At 32.7% G+C, this 27,330-nt stretch overlaps 1 protein-coding gene across 3 annotated transcripts in view; it reads left to right on the plus strand.

Annotated features, from left to right (window-relative positions):
- Positions 1 to 27,330, plus strand: part of LOC145662696 (N-acetylglucosamine-1-phosphotransferase subunits alpha/beta-like) — a 108,644-nt gene that overhangs the window by 20,135 nt on the left and 61,179 nt on the right. For all 3 annotated transcript variants that reach the window (XM_081728540.1, XM_081728538.1, XM_081728539.1), the window contains 7 exons: positions 1,844 to 2,014; positions 5,952 to 6,178; positions 8,089 to 8,288; positions 13,691 to 13,813; positions 15,769 to 15,968; positions 18,801 to 18,903; positions 21,591 to 21,836. In XM_081728540.1, coding sequence (XP_081584666.1) covers positions 1,844 to 2,014; positions 5,952 to 6,178; positions 8,089 to 8,288; positions 13,691 to 13,813; positions 15,769 to 15,968; positions 18,801 to 18,903; positions 21,591 to 21,836 — 1,270 coding nt within the window. The remainder of the gene's footprint in view (positions 1 to 1,843; positions 2,015 to 5,951; positions 6,179 to 8,088; positions 8,289 to 13,690; positions 13,814 to 15,768; positions 15,969 to 18,800; positions 18,904 to 21,590; positions 21,837 to 27,330) is intronic.

Consider the following 27,330-nt stretch of genomic DNA (forward strand, 5'->3'; position numbering starts at 1 on the left):
AAGTTTTATTTTCGTTTTATTGTTCTTATTTACTGCTCTTTTGACATGAAATTTGCCACATACATGTCTTTTCCGATTATACACATGCTAACATTATAAGAAATACCGGGTGAATTCGTTATCAAATTATATTCCTACAACAATATATTTATAGACATGCGACAATAATTTTGGACATGAGTGGACATCAAGATTGCGATTAGAAAAATAGAATGGTTGTGATTGTTCTGCGTTCCACCAAAACATTTTTTTCCAGAATATAAATTAATTTTTCGCGGTAAACCGAACTTGGTGCTGTTACTGTTGCTGTCGCAGATATAAATGCTTTTGTCTTTAAGGAATACTATAAAGTTTCAAAGTAAGGTAGACGAGCCACACATATCAAACGCAGAAACGGTGATAGGAAATGTAGTTTATCATTATGTTGTCCTCAACGAATCTGGAAGACATACGGAGAAATATGCTTCAGCTTAAAATGTCTGAAGCTTGCAAAAATATGCGAACTGTACGCATTGAACAAAGTTCATGCAAATCATGAACACACTACGACTCGACATCCCATTCTGGTTACTCTTATAATAATCTAATAGAAATAATCAAAACAAACACACACACACAAAAAAAGAAAACGATCAATTGTGAATAGAAACAATACGTTCTGACTAAATGGCATAATATATGAACGTTCTAAAAAATTACAGATCCCATTAAATTTGTAACCCTCAATACACTTCTCTTTGTTCTTTTTATTTCCCACTTAGTTTAATTAAATTCTTCTTAAGAATTCATTGAAAATAACCCCTAATGAATAAAATGTTAATTATAGCAATAATACTTAATATTAAGTAGCTGTCATACTGTTAAAGACGTCAACAGGAAATTGTGTGGTTCAAGTTCAACTCGCATTGGTATAGCGTCACCATGTAGACCAGCTGCAGTAGAGCGTAGCATTACCATTGCAGAGCAAAGAAAGCTAGAAGTGTAAGAGAGCGTAAATGACTACAAGGTAAGCGAACTTAAGCTGTAATGTAGTTATGTAGTTCTCTTTAAGGCGAGATAATATGTTGGAATGAAATAATATGGCAGTCTATATTATGAAAATCGATCTTACATAATAGTCTGTTCCCGCCAACTATACCGAGTTAAATCCCTGTTCGAGGTTCGGAGTCCAGATCCAATCCTTCGTAACTACAATCTTGCGTAAGGGCGTAACGACCTAGAGGGAAAAGTTTGTATTCCTTCTTAAAAAAAAAAAAAAATAAAATAAAAATAAAACAATTTCTTCTCACCGACTAAGGAAATGTGTTCTAATCGTAATGAGAAGACAGGTTAACGTTTATTTTTTCTCACTTCGTAATTGGCGTTCCTGGATTCCTATCCCTTTATCGACAACTTGACTATTTTTCGGGGTTTTTCCACCACCACGTGAATACTGGAATAATATTTTTAATTATAAAGGACCTGGCTTTTCTTTTTTGTTAATTCTATTTCTTTTGTTAATGCTTTAGTTCAGCAACTAAATGTAAAACTAATAAATGAAAATAGATAAACGTATCTAACATCATCTAAAGCATTTTACTATCACGGGCTTGTCATTTGGTGCAAATGGAGAATCTTGTATAAGTTTATGATTGCTACAATAACAACTTCATCGTCAACAGCAATAATAATGTAGTTTGTACGCCATATTACAAAGTGCTCCCTTCCCTTGCACTTCACTCCAAACTCTGACACTGTTATTAACAAGTTTAAGTCAATTTTTTTCTTCTTTCCCGATCTTCAATGTATCTATATAGGCTATATATGGTAAATCATTATCAGTAATTTTTTTTTTCTTTCCCAGGTTATGTCAGTATGTGCCAATAGATATTGTTTATACATGGGTAAATGGAAGTGACCCTTTGCTTTTAGAAAATCTGCAGCATTTTTTGGAAGAATATAAACAAGAGAGAGATGAACTTGACACAAGTTGCTCGTACAAAGATTGTGTGCCATCACATTACGTAGCTTTCAGGTACGTATTGTTAAATGAACCTTTAATAAACTTTCATGATGAATATTCATAGTTAGAAATAGAAGGGTTGTTACATCATCATTATCATGACGTTTTTTAAATTAAGGAGTAATAAATTTGACAATTCTTTTTACTAGCTTAATTAGGTGCGTTTTACAACTTTCATTTCTAAGTTAATTTTTATGTTAAATGTAGTAGCTATCTCTACCCTAATATCGTCTTTATCGTGTCTACTTTTAACAATGTTATAAAATATCTAAATCCTTATATTCCAGCCATAACTACTTTCTTCAATTGTAAGTACTTTAAGCATTATTAGTCCTGTCCTCACTTTTAGTTTTTAAAAATGTACCGTATACATCGCCAAGTCAACAAATAGTATGAAAATTTATCATCTTAATTTTGTGCTACTTAGTAAACACTAAGTAAATAAACATCATTGTTAATATTATTATTAGAGACCGGATGTTAGGCAAAATGCCGATTCTTTAATATTAAAGATATAATCAAAAATAACGTTTTAAAGTTTAGATGGGGGTTTATAGTTTCAATTTAAGGCAATTTTATTTTGCCTGTTTCGCCCATTCCTGCCTAACGTTGCCTATTCTATGCATTTTCTTCAAAATAAGACTTTATTGGGAAAAAATATATAATTTAGTATTTCAAGAAAGAATTCTGTCTCTTCCGAGAAATATAAGTGTGGTTTGTAGTTATAAGATGTCGTAAAACTTTGGACTGCTACGTGTACTGGTAAAATGCTGTAAAACTTTAGGCTGCTATGTGTACTGATAAGTGTATAAAATTTGGACTGTTATGCGTAGTGATAAAGTGCTTTAGATAATGTTTTTATCAAATATACGTGGAATACATGTCAAGGTTCGTTTTTATATATACTGTAAAAGAAGATATTAACAAACAGGTATGTTTCTGTATTCTTTGAACATTATCTATGACTTGAAATTATCTTTTAATTGTTTTGAGTATTTATCTCTATTATTTCGAGTTCATTTTAATGCCTATTTTACTGCTTATTTTTAAATTTTGAGTGCCTGTTTGCCTGCCTATTTTCCTTGTTTTTAGTGCGTAAACATCCTTTCTCTAATTATTATTATTATTCAAGAAAACTTCTTCAACCATGGCATCAAGAGCTTATATGATGTATTACGCAACAACAAGCAATACCTCGGAAATTCTGACTTGTACTAACTAGTATTTTCAGTTAAGGAGATTAATTAAGCTAGAGTTAGTATAGAATGAATCATCAGTAGATATTATTATTCAACTAATTGTATTAGTCATTATCAAAACAAGATAATGACAATTTCTTGAAAATTCAACTAGCAATTAAATTGTGTGCTACTCAGTTGAATGCACGGGTGAGTGTAAGCTTATCAATTTCGAAACATGTTTATATGCTACAATGATGTGTAAATAATAATAATATAAATATACAATTCCTTTGTTCAAATATATCGGAGCCTGAAACTGTCTGTGGCACTCAGTGTGTTGCAATGTATGGAATGCGGACCCTATGGTAGTATATCATTCATTGTATCGAATCAATTGAGCCATTAAGTTTATGTAGAAGGTTGGATCGTGCCCTCTTCATGTTTGTTAAGTTCGAGAGTTGTCATAGGTGTGCGGGAAGCTGGATTCTAGTCGCCAAATAATACGACGGGTAGTCGCCGATGCAGATTATCTAACAAATTGTAGAAGGAATTAGGCAGCATTGCATCAAAGGTGAAAATAATGGCAATAGAAAAATGCTTATATGCAAAGAACTGGCTCTAGCATCGTATGAAGTGGAATTTTCCATTTGAAAAGATATGAGAAAATGCTAGTAATTTTGGAAGACAATCCATGAGTTTTGGCAATGTCTTGGAAAAGAGCTTGCTTTTACATTGACTTAAATAATAGAAGTAAGGTTTTAAAAAATATCATCTTTTTCCATGCGAAAAATTATTCAAGTTCTGGTAATCCTAAAACAATTGTGCATTTTTTAATCTTTTTCATATCAGAAACCTACTTTAAGCTAGTCTTGTTCCTTTCCTTTTCCATGTTAGGATACAAATTAGTATCAAAATTTCAACATATTAAGGAGTTACGCTTAACAAAATCCGGTAAAATTTAATTTTTTATAGTGACTTTGGGAACGGAAATTCTCCAAACACCGTATCTGAACAGGTAGCTATTCAAAAGAGATAGTCTCATGCTCGTGGACCAGTACATGTCCAACAATAATATGGAGAGAGAGTAGCTTTGCAATCTGGTTTCGTCAATGATACATGGAACTTGCTGCGGATATTGTGGTGGATCTATGAGATGGTGTTAGTCATAGGCACCAGATTCGTGTGATCGGGACCCCCTTTAGCCTTCCTATTCTCTTCAATATCTTCTATGTAAAATTCCGCCATCTAAATCTTCAAAGTTGTTTTATAACATTACTTTTTACTTTCACTTATCATGCTTAATATTTTGAAAAGTTCCGTTGTACCATATGTCCGTTAATATTACGTATATATTGACATAACATATTATTGTGTGTATTGCTTTTTGTTGTGGTATATTTACTATTGTGTGTATTTACTTTCTTCATCTTCTTCCTCATTTGCCTTTATTTCTTATATCTTTTTCTAGTGCAACTAATTTTCTGAAATTTTGTTGTTCATTTTGAAAAGAGTATGTTTTATTTGCAATACAAAGCAGGCACAAAGTTAAACTGTATTGGTTTCTAGCATAAGAAGTAACATACGATAGATCGTCATTCTGATGATGAAACAAATAATTGTTGAAGCAGTTTTCTGAGTTTCTTCATTTTTGAATGAGTGCTCGGTTTATTTATGTAGTAAAATGTGGATTTGAAATACCATCAAATGTGAAATACGGGTATTTAAATAATACTTGTATTAATTTATATACTGTTACGCAATAGGTTTAACTGCATTAAACGAGTCTTCGTAAAATTTATAAGTATGATTATATATGTTTAGTATCATATTTAGTAAATAGGAATCAATGTATTCTATTTTATGCTACAAGCTAACGTTTATATCAAAACTAAATTTAACAGTGCCCTTCAAAACGTTTTAAATACCAGGATAAGCATATGTCAAAGAATGAATTTCGCTCTTTTACCAGGCATCCCATCCTTCTTTTAGCAGTGATCGGTTTGTGTGGTTTATACCTATATTATAAGTTTCTTCATTAAGAACATTAAGTCCTTTTTCACATTTATGTCCAAACCGTCATCTAATCAGCTATGATCTTGTGTCGTCTTGAGTGACAAAATGGAGTTCCTGTCCAAGGAGGGGAACATAAATCACACAGTGTACTTAAATAATTCCTGAATATCAAAATAATGTTTATTCGGATCTTATAGTCAGCATGGTTATTGGGCCTCTTTAATTGACCATGTTCGAAACTGGATAACTTAATAGTCGCCAATAGCCAATGACACCTATTGTATTCAGCCTTACAGAACATGAGATGGTGCTAGGAAAGGAATTACAATCTTTACAACACAATTCCACAGGCGGTAACAAAATCCATATCAAACATGTCATTTGACATTTCGAAATTCTGTATTTCTGAATTCATAGAATAGTGTGAATATTCTATTTAAGAATATTCAACGAAACGGAACGGTTTAGAATAATTCAGTCTCAATCGTTTAAATAAATACATATGAAAATACACATTAGTAAAGAAAAGTGCATGTTAACATTCAAGTTACTAATATTCACTAAAGTAAAGCTCATGACGTAAATAAACATTTTTGTTTCTTGTCTTGAAACCAAGTTTTTTTTCCATTTTTAGGTCCACAGATGTAGCACTTAATCTAAAACCTCTTTTAATGTACCTTTTATACAGTGGTGCCTGCACGACAATCATAAATATGCAATGTAATTCTACCTTTTTTTCTTTCTTTCTTTCTTAGTTCATGGCTTCTTCCAGAGATCTCATTAGCAGAACTTCAGTCAGCTTCTCCTTCACTCGGTGCTGCTGTTGATATGTTTAAAATTGAAATTCCAATGGTAGATGGAAATAAAAACTGGACGTTACTAGTGTTTCCTAGCGTAGAAGAAGCATCGGCTGCGGTAACAGGCCGTCCATTACAATTACAAACTATAAATTACACGTTGCGTCATGCATATTGGACAGCAGGTACTAATTAGTTCATTGAACTTAATTTGTAAGTAACAATGTTTCTTTCCATTTACATCAAAATTTGCTTTCAGGAAGCATTTTTTGAATATTTATTTATTTGAATTGTCATGCTATTATTTGTAATATTTTTATTTAATTATCCCTTCACGTAATTGTATTTGTTCCTGAGGGTGAATTTTCCCATGCTTACTTCAGGGTGAGAAAGAATGAAAGTAGAGATTAATGGCTATTTATGATCATGACCTTCCTTGTGCAGAATCCTATGTGCTTATGAACAGACCAAAGGATTCACAGTATGGAAAAGACACCTAATAATACTTGAAAGGGTCTTTTAAGGTTCCATTTTCAAATTTGTCTTTCTGCTTAAAGTTTGACCCTTGTGTTATGCGATATTTAGTTGTGGTTGGACGAGCGGATGTAATATATTATAAATAACTTGTGAAAAATAGTGAAGTAGAAATGGAATGGAACTTCTTGAATTAAGAGGTATCGAATTCTTGTTTGGAAAAGCGAAGGTTAATGTCCATCATACAACTAGAAGTCTGTGGTCTGTCATAGGACATTATGAACCGTGATATGAGTTTAGTCTCATTTCTTATGGTAGTGTAAAGAATAGTCAACAGATAAGTGTTGGCTGGGATCCACTTCACCTTGATAAACAAAAACAATTACACAGGTGTGGTTTAAGCTGTTGTGATAGGTGGACCTTAAAAAAAAAAAAAAAAAAAAAAAAAAAAAATGAATCAGAGACCTACAAGAAGCAGTTGATTTTTGTATTGTTAGTTATTTATGATAAATTATTTTATATCTATGAAAATGGTTACAACATTTAGTTCTTGCGAATTCTTTTATAATTCTTTGTTTCGAAATGTAACATTTCATTTTACATAAGTAAAATCATAAGGTAAATTATGACATTCTCAATTAAAGAAATGTATAATTTCAAATTCTGTACCGCTACGATTAAATAATACATGTTCATCAAGAACCAATGAAAAAATAATAATAATAATTTTAGATTTTACGTGCAAGAATAAAATATGCTGATTTGGTTACCATTGCAAGAATGTTGGTTTTCATTAATATATTAAATATGTTAAAACAGGATAGAAAGAGAGGTGTATCCCTGAATTTTATTCTGTTATTTATTTATTTATTTACAATGTACTGACATAGTTCGTAAACCATTTTACATTATAAATAGTATAATTAGATAATAAACTAATCGCTGAGCAAAATAAACTAATTTTTCTTACGTATAAAACTAATAGTTTTATATTTATCATCATCATCATAGGTATTCTGCCCTTACTGGCAGTCACTTGCAGCAACTGATAAGCTTCCATGCTCCACGGTCCTCCGCAAACCTCTTCGTCTTCACGTATGATCTTCCTGTTTTTATATAATCCATTAATTGTAGTCTCCTTCGCCTCCTCGCTCTCTTTCCCGCCACCATACCCTCTAGGACGTCCTTCATGATACAGTTTCTTCTTAGACAATGCCCTAACCAGTTTCTCTTCCTCTTTTTAACAATATCTAAAAGTGTTCTTTTCTCCCCCACCATTTCTAACACCCACTGATTCGTTTTCCACTCGACCCAACTAATTCTTTCCATCCTTCTCCACATCCACATTTCGGATGCTTCCAGTCGTTTTTCATCACTTTTACTTAATGTCCACGTTTCCGCCCCATACAATACAACACTTCACACGAAGCATTTTATGAGTCTTTTTCTCAACTCTCTATTCAAGTGTGTGTTTTCTTTAGATGATGATTAAAGAACTTGCTTTTTACTTAGGTGTTTTCTACTTTGAATAATAGTAGAATAATAGCAGCAGCTTTATATCTTTGCCTGTTTTCGGTATTCGTCTGGTTTAATAAGACGATACTATCGCTTTTTCTTTCAGCAAGCTCGGTACAAAACTCATACTTAGTCGTAGATGCAGTAATTTTGAGTGGAGTTCACTCAGGACTTAATGAAAAGACTTTATTTGAAAAACTAGCGAAAGGTATCCAAGATGACGTTCGTAGCATTTGGTTATATTCCGAGAAAGGGCTTGCTGTTATTCAGTTTTACAGCAAGCAAACGGCAGATACCCTTCGTAAGGTATAGTATATCTTCCACTTCAATAACCAGTTTTAAAATTATTAGATAATGGTAAACATTGAGATAAAATCTGAAGTGCAGTAATATGTACACCCTATTCCGAAGAGAATGAGCGCATTGGTTGTGGCTGCTTTGAGGTAAAAATTTTTTAAATCCAACTTCTGCTATCTTTAGAAACAGTAAACCAAAGATGCAAGGTTTGAGCCCCCAAGCCAACCTTCGCAATCGAGAAAAATTGTCCAGATATGCTTTTCTTTCTTCTTTTAAGTCTAGTAAGACATGTTGAAATGTTAAACATTGATTGAAATACTTAATGATACAGTATTTCGGAACTATGTATACATGTGAATACATGTTTGTTTTGTCGCCTACATTTCCATACGTGAAAGAATATTTCCAATGAAAGGAAGGACAATGAAATAGTTCTCGCATCCATAATAGAATATGAAACACAAAGGAGAAAAATCAGCATTTGCAATGGGTATGAATGTCATTGTCTTGGAAATTCAGGTATATTTCTTCAGAAGGAGTTTGACAAGAGTGGTCACGTTAGCTCAGTCGTAACCGGCGGGACTTCTAATTTTAAGGTCGTGAGTTCGACTCCAGCTTCGATCAAAATTTTTGGTATGTAATACTATATTTTTCAATGCATGAATATTTATGTAAAGTAATTACATTGAAATAAATCAGTTGTATATATATTCATATAATCACTTCAGGACATAAGTAATTATTATGTTTAAAATATAACATCTGAGATGTGATGGATATTGACAGAACGTCAGTATATTATATGTGAATGTTAAATACAATTTAAGAAAATTGTGTTATAGCAATAAATAAGTAAGTGTGTGTATTGTATTTGTCTGCAACTATTTGTTTTACGGAGGTTACTTCTCAATATTCTCATTACAGCATGGGATTTACGTTCTTGAAATACAGTCAAAGGCACAAAGAGAACATGAAGGTATATACAGAATATGCAAAATCGAATCGTGGTTCCAGACAGAAAACTCACTAATCCCAAAACCATGTCTACAGGAAGTTCACAATCCGCACAAGTCACTTTAAAAGACTAAATTTTCTTAAGCAAAGTAGGCAGAACAGAACTTCTTTCTATAGGTTTTTAGTTCAATACTCTGAAGTACTTTTGTATATGGAAGTAGTGAAGCTTTGGTTGCTACCTCTCTCTCTCATCTGTATTTGCATAAATAAAGATGGATGTCTGTGTCTGTGTGTGTGTGTGTGTTCCAGCATATCTCTGGAACTCCTGGAGCAATTTTAATCAAACCTCCTACACATATTACAGTCTGGAAAAGAGTACTGTCGGGATAAGACCCTCTAGCACAGCTATGGGAAGTGGGGTGGACAGTGGCGTATTTACCATTTTGTTTCGGGGTGTTTGCTAACTTTATTCCTGGAAATGTAAAATTCGGCAAGATATTTCATTTACTTTAAAATAGTAAATTAGCGATTAGCGATAGCAGTTTCGATGACTGAAGTTCATCCTGCAGTAGGGTTAAGACGACCTAGCACACCTAGGAAGGGTCAAGGGGAATAACGTATAAAATGATCGAAAACGACTTATATTAATATAGAGTCTATACTTTCGGAGTCGGTGAGATGAATAGCAGCACTTTGAATGTCTATTAAGTCCTACTTCAGCCCCATTCATACCTCTGTTTTTACGATTTTCTGAAAGGTAACTGGGCAATAGATTTTGCTCATATCTAATAAAGATATATTTAATTAATAACATGAAAATATGGCATAACTCATTTGTGCTGACATATTTACAAGGAGTAGTTTATTCTTGGAGGTGAGTTTTTTCGGACGATTTTCCCAATAAAGAGTCATGCCATTTATTCATATTTCATAACTAAATATTTCATTTGTGCTGAAAAAAAAATCTACCAGGGGTAGTTTATTCTTTTGGAACGATTTTCTCAAAAAATACTCTGGCGATTTTTTTTCATATTTCATAAATTTTTTGTTAATAAATTGACATTATGTCATAACTCATTTGTATTGAAACCAGGGTTTGAAAAAGCCCGAGTTTAAAAAAAAAAAAAAAAAAAAAAAAAAAAAAAAAAAAAAAAAAAAAAAAAAACCACCTTGGCCCATATGGGTTTTTTCGGGTTTAATTGGGTTTTTTCAAAATATTTCAATGCCTTTGGGGTAAAAGTGTTAAAATGTGATTTATATTTCAAGATTATCATTGTCACAACTTGCAACAATTTTCTATTCACTGCTGTTTTGAAAAATTAAGGTCATTTTGAAATTTTGCGTGGGATCGCCGCCAAAATATATACAGTTAATTTAGTGTGTCTTGTGCTTCTACTCTGAACATTTCAACTTAAAAAATCGAAAATTGCGGCGTGGATACCTCTATTTTGAAAAAAATAAATGGCAGCCATTTTAAAATTTTACATTGGTATGCCGCCAAAATGTGTACAGGAAATTTAGTGTGTCTCGTGCTGGTACCCTGAAAATTTGAACTTAAAAGACGGAAAATAGTACCCTGTTGTATGTGTGGTACAGGTAGACGAACGAACAATGTTGATCGAATCATCCAATGGCCTCAGAGACAGTCGCCAAATATGAACACCAAATATATTAATTTAGAACAAATCTATAACTCATGTTGTATAAAATAAATGTTTCAAAATGTCTTAAATAAAATTAAATATTTTCTAGCGTAAAATAAATAGTTTTATTGTTGAGGTTCACATCCGATGCTTTGCGCGTTCAATTACGGGAATTTCCCGAGCACTTGTTGCAAGACCGTTCTCCCAGAATATTAATTTAAAACAATCAACAAATATACAGGGTGTTTCAAAACAACACCGACAACGTTTGGGAGGTGATTTCTGACACCAAGATAAGACAAAAGTATAGATTAACCTAGATGCACAAGTCCTTCGTTTCGGAGTTATAATCTGCCGAAACCATAAAAACTGAACTTTAAAGGTCCATAGCTCCGCAACTATGGAACCTACTGAAGTCGGGTCAAGACTTCACTTAGAAACTGATATATGCGCTATCCAAAAATACATGTTTCTGAATCCTGCAGTATTCACGCAACAATTTTTATAGAGGTAGTTGGTGAGTACTTCAAATTATATGCCCGTAGCAAAACTCCCTCTATAAAAATTGTTGCGTGAATACCGCAGGATTCTGTAACATGTATTTTTGGATAGTGCACATCTTAGTTCCTAAGTGAAGTCTTGACCCGACTACGGTAGGTCCCGGAGTTTTTGCGCTATAGACCTTTAAAGTTCTATATTTTCGGCAGCCTATGACTCCGAAAGGAATCATTTGTGCACCCAGGTTGGTCTATACTTTTTGTCTTATCTTGGTGTCAGGAATCATCTCTCAAACGTTGTCGGTGTTGTTCTGAAACACCCTGTATAATTCATATTTCATAAAGTAAATGTTTCAATATGTCTTAAATGAAACTAAATATCATACAACGTAAAATAAATAGTTTTATTAGGGACACGGTGGCTCAGTGGTAGAACGTTCACCTCTGGTGCTTGGAGTCCCTGGTTCGATCCCAGCTTGCGCCATGTGGACTTCGTGGTGGACAAACACCATGCTCGTGGGTTTTCTCGGGGTTATCCCGTTTCCTCCTACTTTCTTCATTTCATTCATTTCTCATAATCACCGTCTCCTTTAGCCTAATTGGCATAATCGTGGGACGTAAAACTGAAAGATTTCATTTTATTTTTTTCAAATAGTTTTATTGTTGAAGTATTCAGTTCCGATGCTTTGTGCGTTCAATTGCGGGAATTTCCCGAGCACTTCTTTCGCGACAAAGGTTTTTATTACTATTATTATTATTATTATTATTATTATTATTATTATTATTATTATTATTATTATTATTATTATTATGATTATTATTATTATTATTATTATTATTATTATTATTATTATTATTATTATTATTATTATTATTATTATTATTATTATTTGAAAATGCAAGCTTTCTTTACTGTACAGTATATTGAAACTTCCCCTAGTATGGAAGTTTGAATTCAGCACTTGAAATAGTAAGCGTTACGTACTCTTCGAAACTCCGAGCATTAAGCTTCTTAAATTTGACAAGAATTTTTACGCTATTGCTGCTGTTGATTCTACAGAATGCTTATTTGAAAAGTAGCAACAAATAACTGAACTAAACTGTTGTTGTAAAACCAAACTTTACTGAAGAATACTTGTGTTACCATCAAAGGTAATAATAAAGTAATAGTTTTGTTAATACACTACATATTTACTAGTAGTACCAGCATCTATGGCCCTAAACCCATCAGACATGAGGGATAACGTCCTTCGGCGTTGCCGAGTAGGCTAGCACACTATTTACGGAAAGTATTTTCTAGAATATAAAATTGCATATTGCACTTCAAATAGGCTATAAGCATAATCCATACATTAATTTGTTCTATAATAATCTAAATCTAAGGTATGGCTTTTTTTTTTTTTTTTTTTTTTTTTAAATTATCCATTCGGTGCATTCAGAACTTTATAAAGGTTTTACGTTGAATGTTGTATACCTTAACGTGAAAGCACCTAATTCATCCAAGGAAAGTCCAAAACCTGATAAAAACCACTTCCAATGTAATCACCCTAGTTTTGTACCAATAATATAGTAACGAAAAGCTCAAAAACCCAGGGGGGTTTTAAGGTGAGTTTTTTCAGATGGGTTCAACCCGAAAAAAGCCGGTGTTTTTTCGGGCTGGGCCCACTTGGGCAAACCCGGATTGAAACATGTACAAGGGGTAGTTTATTCTTAATAACGAGTCATGCCATTTTGTTTGTGTTTCATAAAATTATTTCATTAATAACTCTATTATATTGTGTAAATTATTTCTTATAAAAAAAATTGCAAGGGATAGTTTTCTTTTGCGGATGAGTTTATTTTCACATTTCTTTCTCAGAAGCGATACAGGTGATTTTGCTTCCATTTCATAAATAAATAGAGACCTTACATTCAAAGGTTTTAATCATAGATACTTGTTTTAATTACATCTGTTTCTTACAATGACCAAAATCTGGAAATCCTTGTAGTCTTTCTTGGCTTTTTTACATTTAGTTTTATCTGGTATTATTAATTAAGCAGTGGTATTATTAATTAAGCAGTGGTATTATTAATTAAGCAGTGGTATTATTAATTAAGCAATGATTCATTTAGATCAAAAAGTTACAAAAATTCAATGAAAATTTAAGTTATTTGCTAAATTTTCGATTTAAAGGTGGAAACACAGCTGTCGCTAGTTGTAGGCTACGTCACATTAAATTCTAGAGGTTTCATTTATTGCTAAGCAGCTATTGAAACTAGTTGACAAATAAAAATTGATGTTTTGTACTAGTCTTATATTCATTATGTTCTTTCGTAGGCATCCGTTAACCTTACAATCGATGGAAAATATGCAAGTGTAAACAATGCATATTTAATTGTACAGTTACCTGTGATTAAAAATTTTGAGGACTTTTCTCCTTCAAGATTTGAGGACAAGGAGGTACGTATTGCAATGAAGAGATACCAGTATTCTTTTGAGGAATAATTACTGATTTTATAGGCTACAACTTTGTTAGTTCGGCTCTTTCTTGTGCAAGGGTGTTAGTATTTTGCGTTTGAAAATGATAATTATAATTAATTAAAATGTTCGTATTCTTCGTTTGTAAATGTTCATATTTTAATCAAGTAATATAAATTAACACAATTTACCCATCCTGTATGAAATTTAATAATTATTTAGAAGGTCTTATTTTATAATGTTTTATTTTATCATGAACATATAATGTGATATCAACTAGTACATATATTATTTGGAAAGGATTGAATTATGATGGAAATTGAAGATAACTGTAGAATCCCGACGACACTATGATGTTCACTATAAACTTGGTCTGGATAGAATCACAGACCTTTCGCAGGGGTAGCGCTATAACATGAGCCACCGTATTCCAGAGATATGCAACAAAATAAAATAAGCTATGTAGAATTTGTACTAATAATTAACCTTCTTAGTATTCCTGTATAGTCAATGTCATTACTTATGTTCTGTAAGTAATTTCTCGTTTAAGCTGTATATGCTTAACTAACTTATACCTTTTCTGTATTACCATCATATTTATCAAAATTGCTCTAATTTTCGTTTTTCATTATTATTATTATTGTTGTTGTTGTTGTTGTTGTGATTGAGAATTATTTTAATGTGTTTCTTTGTACAATAGGAATGTACTCTAAAGATTGACATAATTCTATGAAATAATTTACAAATACTGTGTAGGGATAGGAAAAAAAATCTCACAATTTGATCAACTTCCGCTAACTTGCAGTTTAGTATTTATTTAACAAAACTTGTCATTTTTTAAAACTAAGATATGATTTGCATTACTACATATCAAATACATTTTGAAAAAATATTCGCACTTGATCGAATTGAAATAGTCGTACTGAAACATTAAGTTGAAAACGTATAATGTAATTAATGAAAATACTAGCTCATAATTATGGCTTTATTAAATTAATAAGTTATATTTTTGTCTGATACGCAATGCAATATAAAAAGGAAGAGACTTAAATCCGGAATAGGGAAGCATTTTATGAATGTTTTCTTCATATGCTGAATTACAAACATCAGCAATGGCGTATTTTTAGGATCTTTTGGAAAATTAAATATTTTAACAAATCAGCTAAATACTAATTCAAATAAATAATTTTAAAAAGTAATAACATGTACCCGATGAAATCAAACACTATTTAAAAAATGTTTTCTGTTACTTTGTTGATTTGTCACTTAAAAAAAAAAATACTTTGCTTGTTTTGTTTACTTATTAAATTATTATGTAATCTTCACATGTCTTCTTAAATGATGTGCCACTGATGATGTCTGTAATTCGACACCAGTTAAGGTGGTTTCATAAAATATTTCCAATTCGAAATTAATTAGGTTATTTCCTTGTACAGTAGAACCCCTCTAATCCGTCACCTTCGGGACTGGGAGTATGGGCGGAACGCAAAAAAGGTCGGATTATCATAAAATACGGGAAAATACGGATTTATAGTATAATAAATTTCTGAATTCAAAAATGACTGTATTATTCTCTACAGTAAAAACAAACGAACAGTAAGCACTTAAAACTGCACAATACAGTACAGAAAACACACCTCAAAACGAAAGAAACGACACAAGTGATGATTGAGCACTAAAGCGGAAATGCGGTAACAGAAGTAAACAATACCGCGATGGCAGTAAACGACAATGGGCCTCGTGAGTCACCGACGAGTCGGAACAGGTTCGGCCCGAGCACGGGCGGATCAATCTGAGTGGCGGACCAGCCAAGGGCGGACGAGAGGGGTTCTACTGTATTTCTAAATTGTAATTTTATATAAGGTTTGTTTCTATCTAGTCTTTTTGTATATAATTTCTTACAACTTACAGAGATTCACAATTACATTTCTCCGTAGGAACTTAGGTATTCATTGAGATCAGTAGAGAAGTATGCTCCATGGATACGCCATGTATTTATTGTTACTAATGGACAAATTCCATATTGGCTTAATTTGGACAACCCAAGAATGACAATTGTTACCCATGATGAAATTTTTCCAAACAAATCTCATTTACCAACCTTCAGCAGTCCGGCCATAGAAAGTCATTTACACAGGTACTCTAATTTTAACAACTTAGTGTAACAATATGTTAAAGAAAACTTTTGATAAGGCAATTTCTTATATGAAATATAAACATTATTTCTGTATTTTAAGTTTTTTATGTGAGCTGTGTCTGTTATATTTGTAGGGTATTGATACAACTTTTGCTTTAATATTAATACAATTAAACAAAACCTGGCCAAAATTATTTACTGTTTCTTTAAAAGTTCCTGAAAAAGTATGTATATTAACGTGTGATGAAGATTTTTTTCCGTGTTGAAGAGTGTATTACAGTTGTAGTTTGCATTTCATTTATTAAATTTAATTATTAAACAAAACATACCAGATTCCGGAAGGTTTTTGTATTTTCCTATTTAAAATTTCATCCACAATGGTAGAAAATAATATGACAATAGGGATTTGCAGAATAATTAGGGAAGACACTCAACTAATCAAAAACAAGGTATACACTCATTCAGAGAGAGAGAAATGAAATTAATAAAGAAACTTGGATTATTCGTCTTTATCTTGAAACCTCTTCAGTTCTACCCGAAAGTAATAATGGAGTTCAAGAAGGACTTCAAACAGATGAAGACTGTTCATATTTGGAAACTTAATCATGTATCTGGTAATTCCCGAAAAAAAAACCTTGGTGAAATTTTACACAATAATTTCATTTGGTGCGCTACAAACATTCTCAATAGCGCATGAAGTAGTTGATGTTATAAATAATAAGAAAAATCGTGGCAATAAATGAATGAGTAAGTATAAGGAAAAGTGAACGAATTACTATTTACATTAATAGATGATTTCTTCATTTCTTTTAGTGTGCGTCACTGTCACATATGAAAAGTGTGTTCTATTTAATAACGTACTTTCTAAAGTTTATTAAGACTATATTACTTATAATAAATGGAGGTAACTGACTTTCCTTACACTCAATAATTACGAATTTAATGAAATTCAAAGAGTGAAAAGTGCGAGTCTGGACCAGAAATCGAACCCATGTTTATGCTACACTAACATTATCGAGTCCGCATACATTTTCATTTTTAAGGTTGGTGCTCAGGCATGTAAATCATATGGACTATATCACAACTCCTAATATGCTTTGTCAGACCACGTTTTATTATTATTATTATTATTATTATTATTATTATTATTATTATTATTATTATTATTATTATTATTATTATTATTATTATTATTATTATTATTACTAATGAACACTTAATGTTATAAAGGATAATTTAGAATTAAAATAATGAAAATGAAATTTTTGAGTTTTACGTCCCACTTATGCCGCCTAATCTAAAGGAGACAGTGATGATGAGAAATAAATGAAATGGTGGAATGAAGTAAGTTTGAGGAAACGGGAGAACTATGAGAAAACCCACGCACACGGTGTTTGTCCACCACAAAGTTCACTTGGCAGGAGCCGGAAAATTGAAATAATGTCTAATATCTAATATCTAACTGTCATAGATGATAAGTAATATAGACACTAAATGACATAGCTAAGCACAGACTTCAGAATTGGAAGTGTGTGGTTGGTCAAAAGTGGACTATATTGCGTAGGAGTTAGCACACTAGCCCGGAAGTTGAAGATTAGGGTTTGATTCCCGATCTACTTTCACTCTTTGGACTTCATTCGATAAAACTATTTTATATATATATATATATATATATATATATATAAAAGGATCAATACGTGATTCAGTTTCCATTAAATTGGCTCCTAGCGAGCCAAAAAAAAAAAAAAAAAAAAAAAAATCACATACAGCTGTTCTTTGCTTTCTGCTGGCGTCTGTCAGCAGTTTTGACACCCACATTGCACAGTTTGTGATTACTGAGTTTATCAATCACAATCCGATGCAATAAGAAGTTTTCGCAGACACTTCTGCAAATCTTTGGCAAGTTCAGTTATTGAGAATCAGCGATTTGAAGGCATTTTCTTGTTAACGCATTCCATCAGATCATCTATCTGAACACTAGACCTTCCGCTACGCGCATAGGCATAAACATTTGAACGCTCTTCCCGAAACTCTGCACCATTACGTGATCTTCCCTTCACTCATTACTGTGGGTCCGTAAATGACACACAATTCCCGATAGCTGCGTTCTGTAGTTTGGCGTTCAGAAATCGTGGCAGATCTCATTTCACATTTGGTGGGATTTTGCATCACGGCAGCTGTTTCATCTTAACTGCTACTCGCACGTACTCAACTTCACTCGTACGATTCTATCTATGTTACAAGCACAGACTACTAGGGCATGCCCCTGCAGATGCTCAACTTGCGTACATTTATTTATTTATTTATTTATTTATTTATTTATTTATTACATGTACCTCATAGTGTAGTTGTAATGGCTAATAACAAACAAATATTAAAATTAAGTATAAGGTAAATTATAGTGCAATTAGCTGACTCATATTTCCTTTAATGGAAAATAAGTAATATTACATCACGTAGCATATACTAGTGCAATGATGGGCAAACTTCGGCTCGCGACAAGATCAGCACATCCCAGTTCGAAGAATTAGGAGAAACTTTTAGAAATTCATTCACAATTGAAATTATCACAGTCTCCTTTACAATCTTTAATAGGGCTTAGCATTACAAAAATTTTCTAAAATGCACTATTTTTGTTTTAAATAAATTATAATGGCTCGCCGAAAGTTTTTTTCTTTTTTCTTTGGGCCCCTCTTAATAAGGTTTGCTCATCACTGTACTAATGCGTACATACTTCTAATCATATTTTAATAATATGTGTAATGTTTCATCATTAAAGAAATATGTTTTTTTTTATATATATATATATTTTAAAATTGTGTTTTAAATCAGAATTCCAGGCTTGTCCAAAAAGTTTCTGTACCTGAATGATGACGTTTTCTTTGGAAAAGAAATTTGGCCAGATGATTTCTATTCACAAGAATATGGTCAGAAAGTAAGTGGTAATTTTCAGTGTTAATAGAAATTTGACTTTCATGTATTTTATGGAAGTATACGGTATAAGAGATTTTGTTTTCTTTCTTTTATGGGACAATAAGCAACATAATAGAGCAGAGTGACTTAATGGTTAGAACATTAATTTCGTAATAGAATGATCATCGGGTCTGTACGCATCATATAATTAACCATCCTAGCTGGCAGTTTGTGTGGCTTTCCGCTTGTAACACCACAGAAATCGGAAATGGTATGTTAAGTTAAAGGACGAATTTTTATTTTATATTTTGTGTGTAAGTTTACATTCAAGGAGATGACACTAACGTAGAGGTAAAATATAATAAACTGAAGTTTATCTTATTCGTGAAAACGTCATAGAGAATCATTATGTGTACAAAAATAGAATTTCGTTAACCTCTTATCAAATGTCATTTCAATATTCTAATATTTCCGAATTTTCGATGTGACCGTAAAAAGTATTTTTTCTTTCTTTTTCCTTTAAGAAAGTGCATATCCTTCAGTTTTTGGAATGTGTTTAGAGAAATTGATATTATATGTGATACAGCTTCGAACATTCAAAATAAACTACGAATATTTGGAAGCTTGCCAAGTATATCCGTGGATTCGACTAATGTGTGTAAATTTTTCTTCCTTGTAATTATTTCGTAAAGAGTGCTTATGAGTGGTATTCATTTTTACAATTTACTTGACTGTCTGACCATCGTTTTAGTAACTTTATCAAATAGAAAATCGTTTTTCTGTTTCAGCAAAGTTTGCGTGCTTCATTTTTAACAGAATTAAAAATTTGTAATATACTTATAGAAATAGATAGTTCTTTCGCTTTATATATAAAAACAGTATCCTTCTTTCGGTGTACTAAAGGTTTTTCCATTTGTTTGATATTGAACTAGTTAATATTTCCATTGTTGAAACTGTTCAATATCAAATAAATCCTATAAGTCTTGTATACTCAAAAGTCACCGAGAAACATTTTCCCCATAACATTCTTTTGTCAACTTTTAATTTTATTTTAACTGTGCATTACAAGTGACATTGACAAAGAACAACGTTCTAATGCGTTTGTTCTATAATTAATTATACCTACATTTGTACCTTTGTGAATATCTCTTAAAATTGAGTTCGTTACAGTTGTCGTGGTTTGTATTCTCAGGAGAAAACAAGTTTCACTTCTTTGATATGTTGTAGATAACAACATAAAGAATTTTCAGAGAATGTATGTCAATGCTATTTGCAAGAAGGAGAGTGCTCCCAAGTGGTGTGTTTATTTTATTCTAAGTACTTTAGAACTGTATATCATTAAATAGTGAAAATAAGTTGATGGTAATGATAGTGCAATTAGTGGCTGATCCAGAAGGGGGAGTGCACTCTCCTGAAGGAAAAATATCTCTTTTTGTGTTACTTCAACAAGACTAGACATCGAAAATATATTTTCTGTCAATATATTAGCCCAAAAATTTATTCTCGCTCTGTTGTTAGTACAAACTAGCTGATATCTCAAACTGTTACAATTTGATTTTATTCAAGTTTATTTGAAATTGCTTTCTGTTTCTTTCTGAATGTCGTTTTAAATCTTCGATTCATCTTTGTGCTCTGAACAAAGACGTTTATTCCTTATGAGTAATAAGAAAATAAGATTTAGGGATGTGCTTCGCAATTGACACACATTTTACAGTTTTCTAATCAGAATTGCGCACGTAAGGGGTAGTGTTACCTACGAGACAGAAGCAAATTTTCAATTTCGAGAAGAAACATGATATTTATCTCGTTTTCTAGACAAGACGAGAAATTTCGTGATTCTCGTGGGTAACACTAGTTCACCCAAGTCTTAGACCTCAAATACTGGTTTAGTGTTGTATGATTCATAGTGTAAAAACTATAAATTGATAAAGTGTTTGTACAAAAACAACGAAGAGCATTTATCAACATTTAAAGATACGCAAGTCATTTCACAATCTACTCCAATAATAAATATGGTTTAAATGTTGTTATATTACACCGTCAGTGGACCTTCCGTGACGCGCAAGTTTTCTGTTAAGTTCTAGAAGAAATTATGAAAAATCAAGGCATAAGTTTACAAAACAATACGAGAAAATCGAGACAAGATGAGAAATATTTTCGAGAATCGGGACGAGGCCAGAAAACCTTATATTTTGTCACGTGAACAATACTAGTCAAAGGGCTAGTTTTTCCATTAATTTCGTAATTTATATCTACACAGATTTTATTGTATTTTATTTAACGTAATTGACCTACAATTATAATAGGTTGTATTTTTAATGTTTAACTTCAATTTGTTAGATACCATAAAATTTATGCTCGGTAAATAAAATGTGTAAAGTGCAATGTTCCAACTACACATAAAACATGAAGCTGAATGACAAACATTTTGTAAGCAAAACACTAATAGGAGGAAAACTCATATTAAATCAAATTCCCTTGACCTATAGCCTATGAAGGGCTGTGATTGGCCAGATGGGGCACATTTAACTGGGTGACTGAGTTTGCGCATCAGTTCCCTGACATCATTATTTCTGTTTGAGGCTGAAAATTTCCAAAATAATAAAAATAAAACAGAAACTATTAGCAATTAAGCTTAGTTCATAGTAGTCGTACTTCTGAATGGTTAACGTAACATTCTAGCTCATTTTGTATTGTTATCGTTTGTAGGTGTATTTGTCCTGGCCAATTCCTGAGTGCCATGAGGATTGTCCGTCTAGTTGGATAGCTGATGGTTACTGTGATAAGGCGTGCAATAATTCCGATTGTATGTGGGACGGTGGAGACTGTCGAAGAGGAGGCTTAGTCGTTCTGGACACAGAGGATAGCTTCGATCACTGGGCCGGAGAAATGGAAAAAACAGGTTGTACACCTCATTGCGCTAACGATTGGTTGGCTGATAAATATTGTGATTCAGTAAGTATCATAAAAGTAATGGTTTTAAATTCATATGAAAATCATACTAGCAGGAAACAAATTACATGCAATAAATATGTAGTATAGAGTTACTACGTATAAAACTACCTTCTGTATGGGTTGTTGAGGGGAAACTGTGCACCCACCCTCGTAACATGGTAGAAAAGCAGATTTCACTTGCAGTATTGCCAACTGAGGGAAAGTATTATTACTAATCTACTCAACGATTATAACAAATTGTAGTTTTAACGTTTACAATCATTCTCTTTAGACTAAAGAGACAGTGGTAAAGAAAATTAGAACATAAAGAAATAGTTAGTGGAATGTAAAGTATGACTGAAGGAAAGACAAAATCCTTAGAAAACAGACGCATGCAATGTTGTTCACAGCAAAATCCCTAATGCACAGTCCAGTATTGATTTTAACAAAAGAAACACTGACCAAAGCTTCAAACCCACTATATTTTAAACTATAATATATAATGGTTTCGGATATCTAACATATCCTTCCTCAGACACTATATAACATAAATGAAAATACAGACATATATATACAGGGTGTCTACTGGTCATGAAAGTCATGAAAAAGTCATATATTTTGCTTAGTGGTCATGAAAGCCATGAAAAAGTCCTTTATTTACCCAACTGGTCATGAAAATCTGAAATCTCAGAGTATATTTGTGATGGCAGAAATGACAAGTCCTCCAAAGTTAATGAAACTAGACATTTCCAAAGAAAGTAATTTGAAGTTGGCCCGTGATATTGATATTGGATTTGGAGCAAAAAATGCATGCAAGAATTTGAAAGAAGCTGATGTATACTACAGTTCAGGAATGACTGCAGAACGTTTTTAGTTACTATATTTACAAAGTTGAGTATTAAATGCCCCCTCAAGATAAAGCTTGTTAGAGGCGCAACTTGCTTGGATCCTGAAGTGATGTTGAATGAGGACCTCCGTTCTTCACGTGTGAATTCAGCCCTGGAAGAATTTGTGGATTAGAAGTACATGGCTCCGGAAGTTGCTGATCTGAAAAAAAAAAAAAAAAACTACGTTTGCTTCTGTGAAAAAAAGCAAGGTGAGAGAAACTTTAAAAGCTTTCTCCAGGAAAGATTATAAACTTGACCAGTACTTAATGAAGCTGATCACCGAAACCAGCCTTGTTGAACCAGCTACACTGAAATTCTTCAAGCAACTTCTGATCTTATTTCATGGTAATGCTGCAGTAGAAAGGTGCTTCTCTGTCAACAAGGAATGCCTTGTAGAGAATGTGGCAGAAGACTCTCTCATTGCTCAGCGGTTAGTGTATGGTGGAATCCAAGCAGCAGATGGTGTGAAGGCCGTTGCAGTCACAAAGCCTTTGACACTATCTGTGCGAAATGCATCGTCACGAAGGCGAGAAGTCCTCAAAAGGCAAAAAGACACCTACGAAGAACAAGAGAAAGCAAAACGCACCATGTTGAAAGACTTAAAATGTTTGGAACTGAAACGTAAAGCTCTCAGTGACTCAGTAACTTCAGAACTTGATGGAATTGATGTTCAAATTAACTCATTGAAAAAAGAAGTTGAACTTGTGATATTCAATCAAGATGTCCATTTTTGTGTTCACTTTTTTTTTTTTTTTTTTTTTTTTTTTTTTTTTTTAAGTTTTGATGTGATACTAGTATGCAGAATGTGAGAAAAAAATATTTGTAAAAGTACCCTTGAAAAAAAGAGAAGAAAGAAGGCATCAGACCCCATCCAAGATGAAGGTTCCATTATGAACAAATTCAGTAGGTCTTATCAGTATGTTTATGTACGCTTATTTCAATGACACGATGGAAAAGAATTGTATATTTACGTAATCAGTCTTTTCTTGTAAACGGAAATTATAAATTTAGAATTCAGAGTACATAAAATGCAGATAAAAAACCTAGCTGAATGTAACGGGACTGTTCACAAGATTTTTTTAAATCTATAGAACCTGGTAAGCCTTAAACCCATACTTGAACCGCAATTAAAAATTTGTTTACTGCCTTTTAAATTGCTCTTGTATTTTAAAATTAGTTGTCAGCTAATCGACATTATGTACATTAGACAAATAAGAACATAATGTGATCTTCATCTTAACCGATGCACCACTGATGGTAGGGGTTTATTATTACTAATGGTAAATTTTTATCGCCATGGTCATGAAACTTTGAACAAAAAGGTCATGAAAAGTCATGAAAAAGTCATGAATTTACTTTCTGGTATTCCAGTAGACACCCTGATATAGTCATTGTTATGAAACAGTTTAAATTCTTTTAAGAGACATATATATAGTCATTATTATGAAAAAGTTTAAATTCTATTAACAGACATATATATATAGTCATTGTTATAAAAAAAAAAGTTTAATTTCTGTTTGCTGAGGCCTTCAGCCAATCCCTTAAGTCTCCGTGTTCACTTTCCAACCAATCACGTTCCGCCATTTTTGATTCTTTTAAGGGCCTTTTTTATTTTCTTCTTGTCCACGCTATCCAAACTTCTTTGCCATAATTCATAATAGGTAAGCCCCCTGTCCAGTTCACCAGTTTATCTCTTTCTACCTTCTTTATCCAATCTGCTTCTTTCCACTTTTTTATTATCATTCTTGTCTCCATCTCCAATACTTCCGTCTTATCCCAATTAATTCTGTGATTAGTCTCCTTAACATATTTGTATATGGCATTGGTATCTTTCTTCCTCTTCACATAATCTTGACGTTGTTTTATCCTTTCTTTAATTCTCTTTCCTGTCTCTCCTACATATGACATATCGCAGTCCTCACACCATACCCTGTAGATGACTCCTTCTTCCTCTTCATTAATCTTTTTGATGCCTTTTCTATTCTTCTTCTTTATTGATCTTAATAAACTTTCTCCACTCTTTCTATAAGTTCTGACCCCTCCTTTCTTTAATAACTTCTTCAGTTTCTCCATTTCTTCTCCCATACCTTCTATACCATGCCACTTTCCACTCTCGTCCTCTTCATTCTTCTTTCTTCCTCTCTTCCTCCTCCTGCGTTCTTCTTCCTTCTTTAACTCCTTCCTGCTGTAACCATTCTTCTCTTACTGTCTGCAGAATTTCTCTATGCTCTCTTTCCTTCCTTCCTCTTCGCCCTCCAGCATTTCTATTCTTCTTATCATATTTGTTATGAAATTTCTCTTCGTACTCCTATCCATGTCGCTACTCTCATGGCAGAACACCCCCGCTGAGCTTTCTCATAACAATGACTATATATATGTCTATTAAAAGAATTTAAAAATTGTTCATAACAATGACTATATGTCTGTATTTTCATTTATGTTATATAGTGTCTGAGGAAGGATATGTTAGATATCCGAAACTGTTACATATTAGAGTTTAAAATATAGTGGGTTTGAAACTTTGGTCAGTGTTTCTTTTGTTAAAATAATCAATCCAAAGTGATGGATATTCTTGCTATTGAAGTGACTCCGAGACAGAAAAGGAGCATATACATATGGAAAGATAGGAGAAGGGAGATAGTGAAGATACAGCAAGTATGGTTCCTGAAAAAGTGTTTGAAAGAAGAAGTAACACCAAGAGGCCTCAGGATATTGAAGAAAGGAGTGGAGCACACATCAGTGAGGTTTAGGAAACTACTAAAAAAGGCCGAAAAAGAACTAGTGTCGAGTGGAGTTAGAAGGAAGAAAGAAGAACGAAAGAGTAGAGAGACTACAGAGAGAATAAGAAGTGAAATAGAAGACGGAATGATAGTGTTTGTGAGAAGTGGTTATGAAGAGTTTGGAGAAGTGGGAGAGAAGGAAAGAGAGCATTGAGAAATTCTGCAGACAGTAAGAGAAGAATGGTTACAGCAGGAAGGAGTTAAAGAAGGAAGAAGAACGCAGGAGGAGGAAGAGAGGAAGAAAGAAGAATGAAGAGGACGAGAGTGGAAAGTGGCATGGTATAGAAGGTATGGGAGAAGAAATGGAGAAACTGAAGAAGTTATTAAAGAAAGGAGGGGTCAGAACTTATAGAAAGAGTGGAGAAAGTTTATTAAGATCAATAAAGAAGAAGAATAGAAAAGGCATCAAAAAGATTAATGAAGAGGAAGAAGGAGTCATCTACAGGGTATGGTGTGAGGACTGCGATATGTCATATGTAGGAGAGACAGGAAAGAGAATTAAAGAAAGGATAAAACAACGTCAAGATAATGTGAGGAGGAAGAAAGATACCAATGCCATATACAAATATGTTAAGGAGACTAATCACAGAATTAATTGGGATAAGACGGAAATATTGGAGATGGAGACAAGAATGATAATAAAAAAGTGGAAAGAAGCAGATTGGATAAAGAAGGTAGGAAGAGATAAACTGATGAGCTGGACAGGGGGCTTACCTATTAATGAATTATGGCAAAGAAGTTTGGATGCGTGGACAAGAAGAAAATAAAAAAGGCCCTTATAAGAATCAAAAATGGCGGAACGTGACTGGTTGGAAAGTGAACACGGAGACTTAAGGGATTGGCTGAAGGTCTCAGCAAATAGAAATTACTTTTTTTTATAACAATGACTATATGTCTGTTAATAGAATTTAAACTTTTTCATAACAATGACAATATATATGTCTCTTAAAAGAATTTAAACTGTTTCATAACAATGACTATATATATGTCTGTATTTTCATTTATGTTATATAGTGTCTGAGGAAGAATATGTTAAATATTCGAAACCGTTACATATTATAGTTTAAAATATAGTGGGTTTGAAGCTTTGGTCAGTGTTTCTTTTGTTAAAATAATCCAAAGTCATGGATAGTCTTACCAGTATGGATACCTTGATTTGTATTTTAAAAATAATTGTGTACACTCTAAAGAAGTTCGCAAGCCTGACCACCTACCTCTCTTACTGCTGTAGAAGCTGTTATATTTTCAATGTTATAAACAACATAGTTGTGAACTGAAACAAACAAAACGATTATGATGCAGTATTTATTGGAAGGGAGGATGTCCTAAATTTTTGCGATTCAGTAATCATAGTTTGAATTCTTGGACATTAATTAACATCCCATGCGTAGCGCCATATCACTACACAAAAGAACATTTAATAATGCAGACAATTAATTTTCATAATAAGCAATAAACTTAAATAAAAAGTAGTTATTTCGTAAGATAGTAGATAGGCAGCTGAAAAATATACCAAATGAGGAAGATAATCCATCGCTCGTTCTAAGTATTAAAAAAAAAAAAAAAAAAAAAAAAAAAAAAAAAAACCTAAATTTAGATTTTGAAGGAAAGAGGTGTAATTGGACTTATAATGTTTTAGTACTTTAGGCATAAGTGACGAAGAGGAAGACACACACTAGAGGAAAGAACGTGTTCCGGATGTCATATACGAATATGCCCCAACATCGTGTTTTTCTAAACCCCTTAAAAGATACGAAACATAACATCGATATGAGTAAAAGTTGAAAAAAGATTGATTACTTTCCTAGAGTTTAGGATCCCTTTTCAGCGTCGAGTCTATATGAGACG

This window comes from Thermobia domestica, chromosome 10 (assembly GCF_964235325.1).
Source record: "Thermobia domestica chromosome 10, izTheDome1.hap1.1, whole genome shotgun sequence".
NCBI lineage: Eukaryota > Metazoa > Arthropoda > Insecta > Zygentoma > Lepismatidae > Thermobia > Thermobia domestica.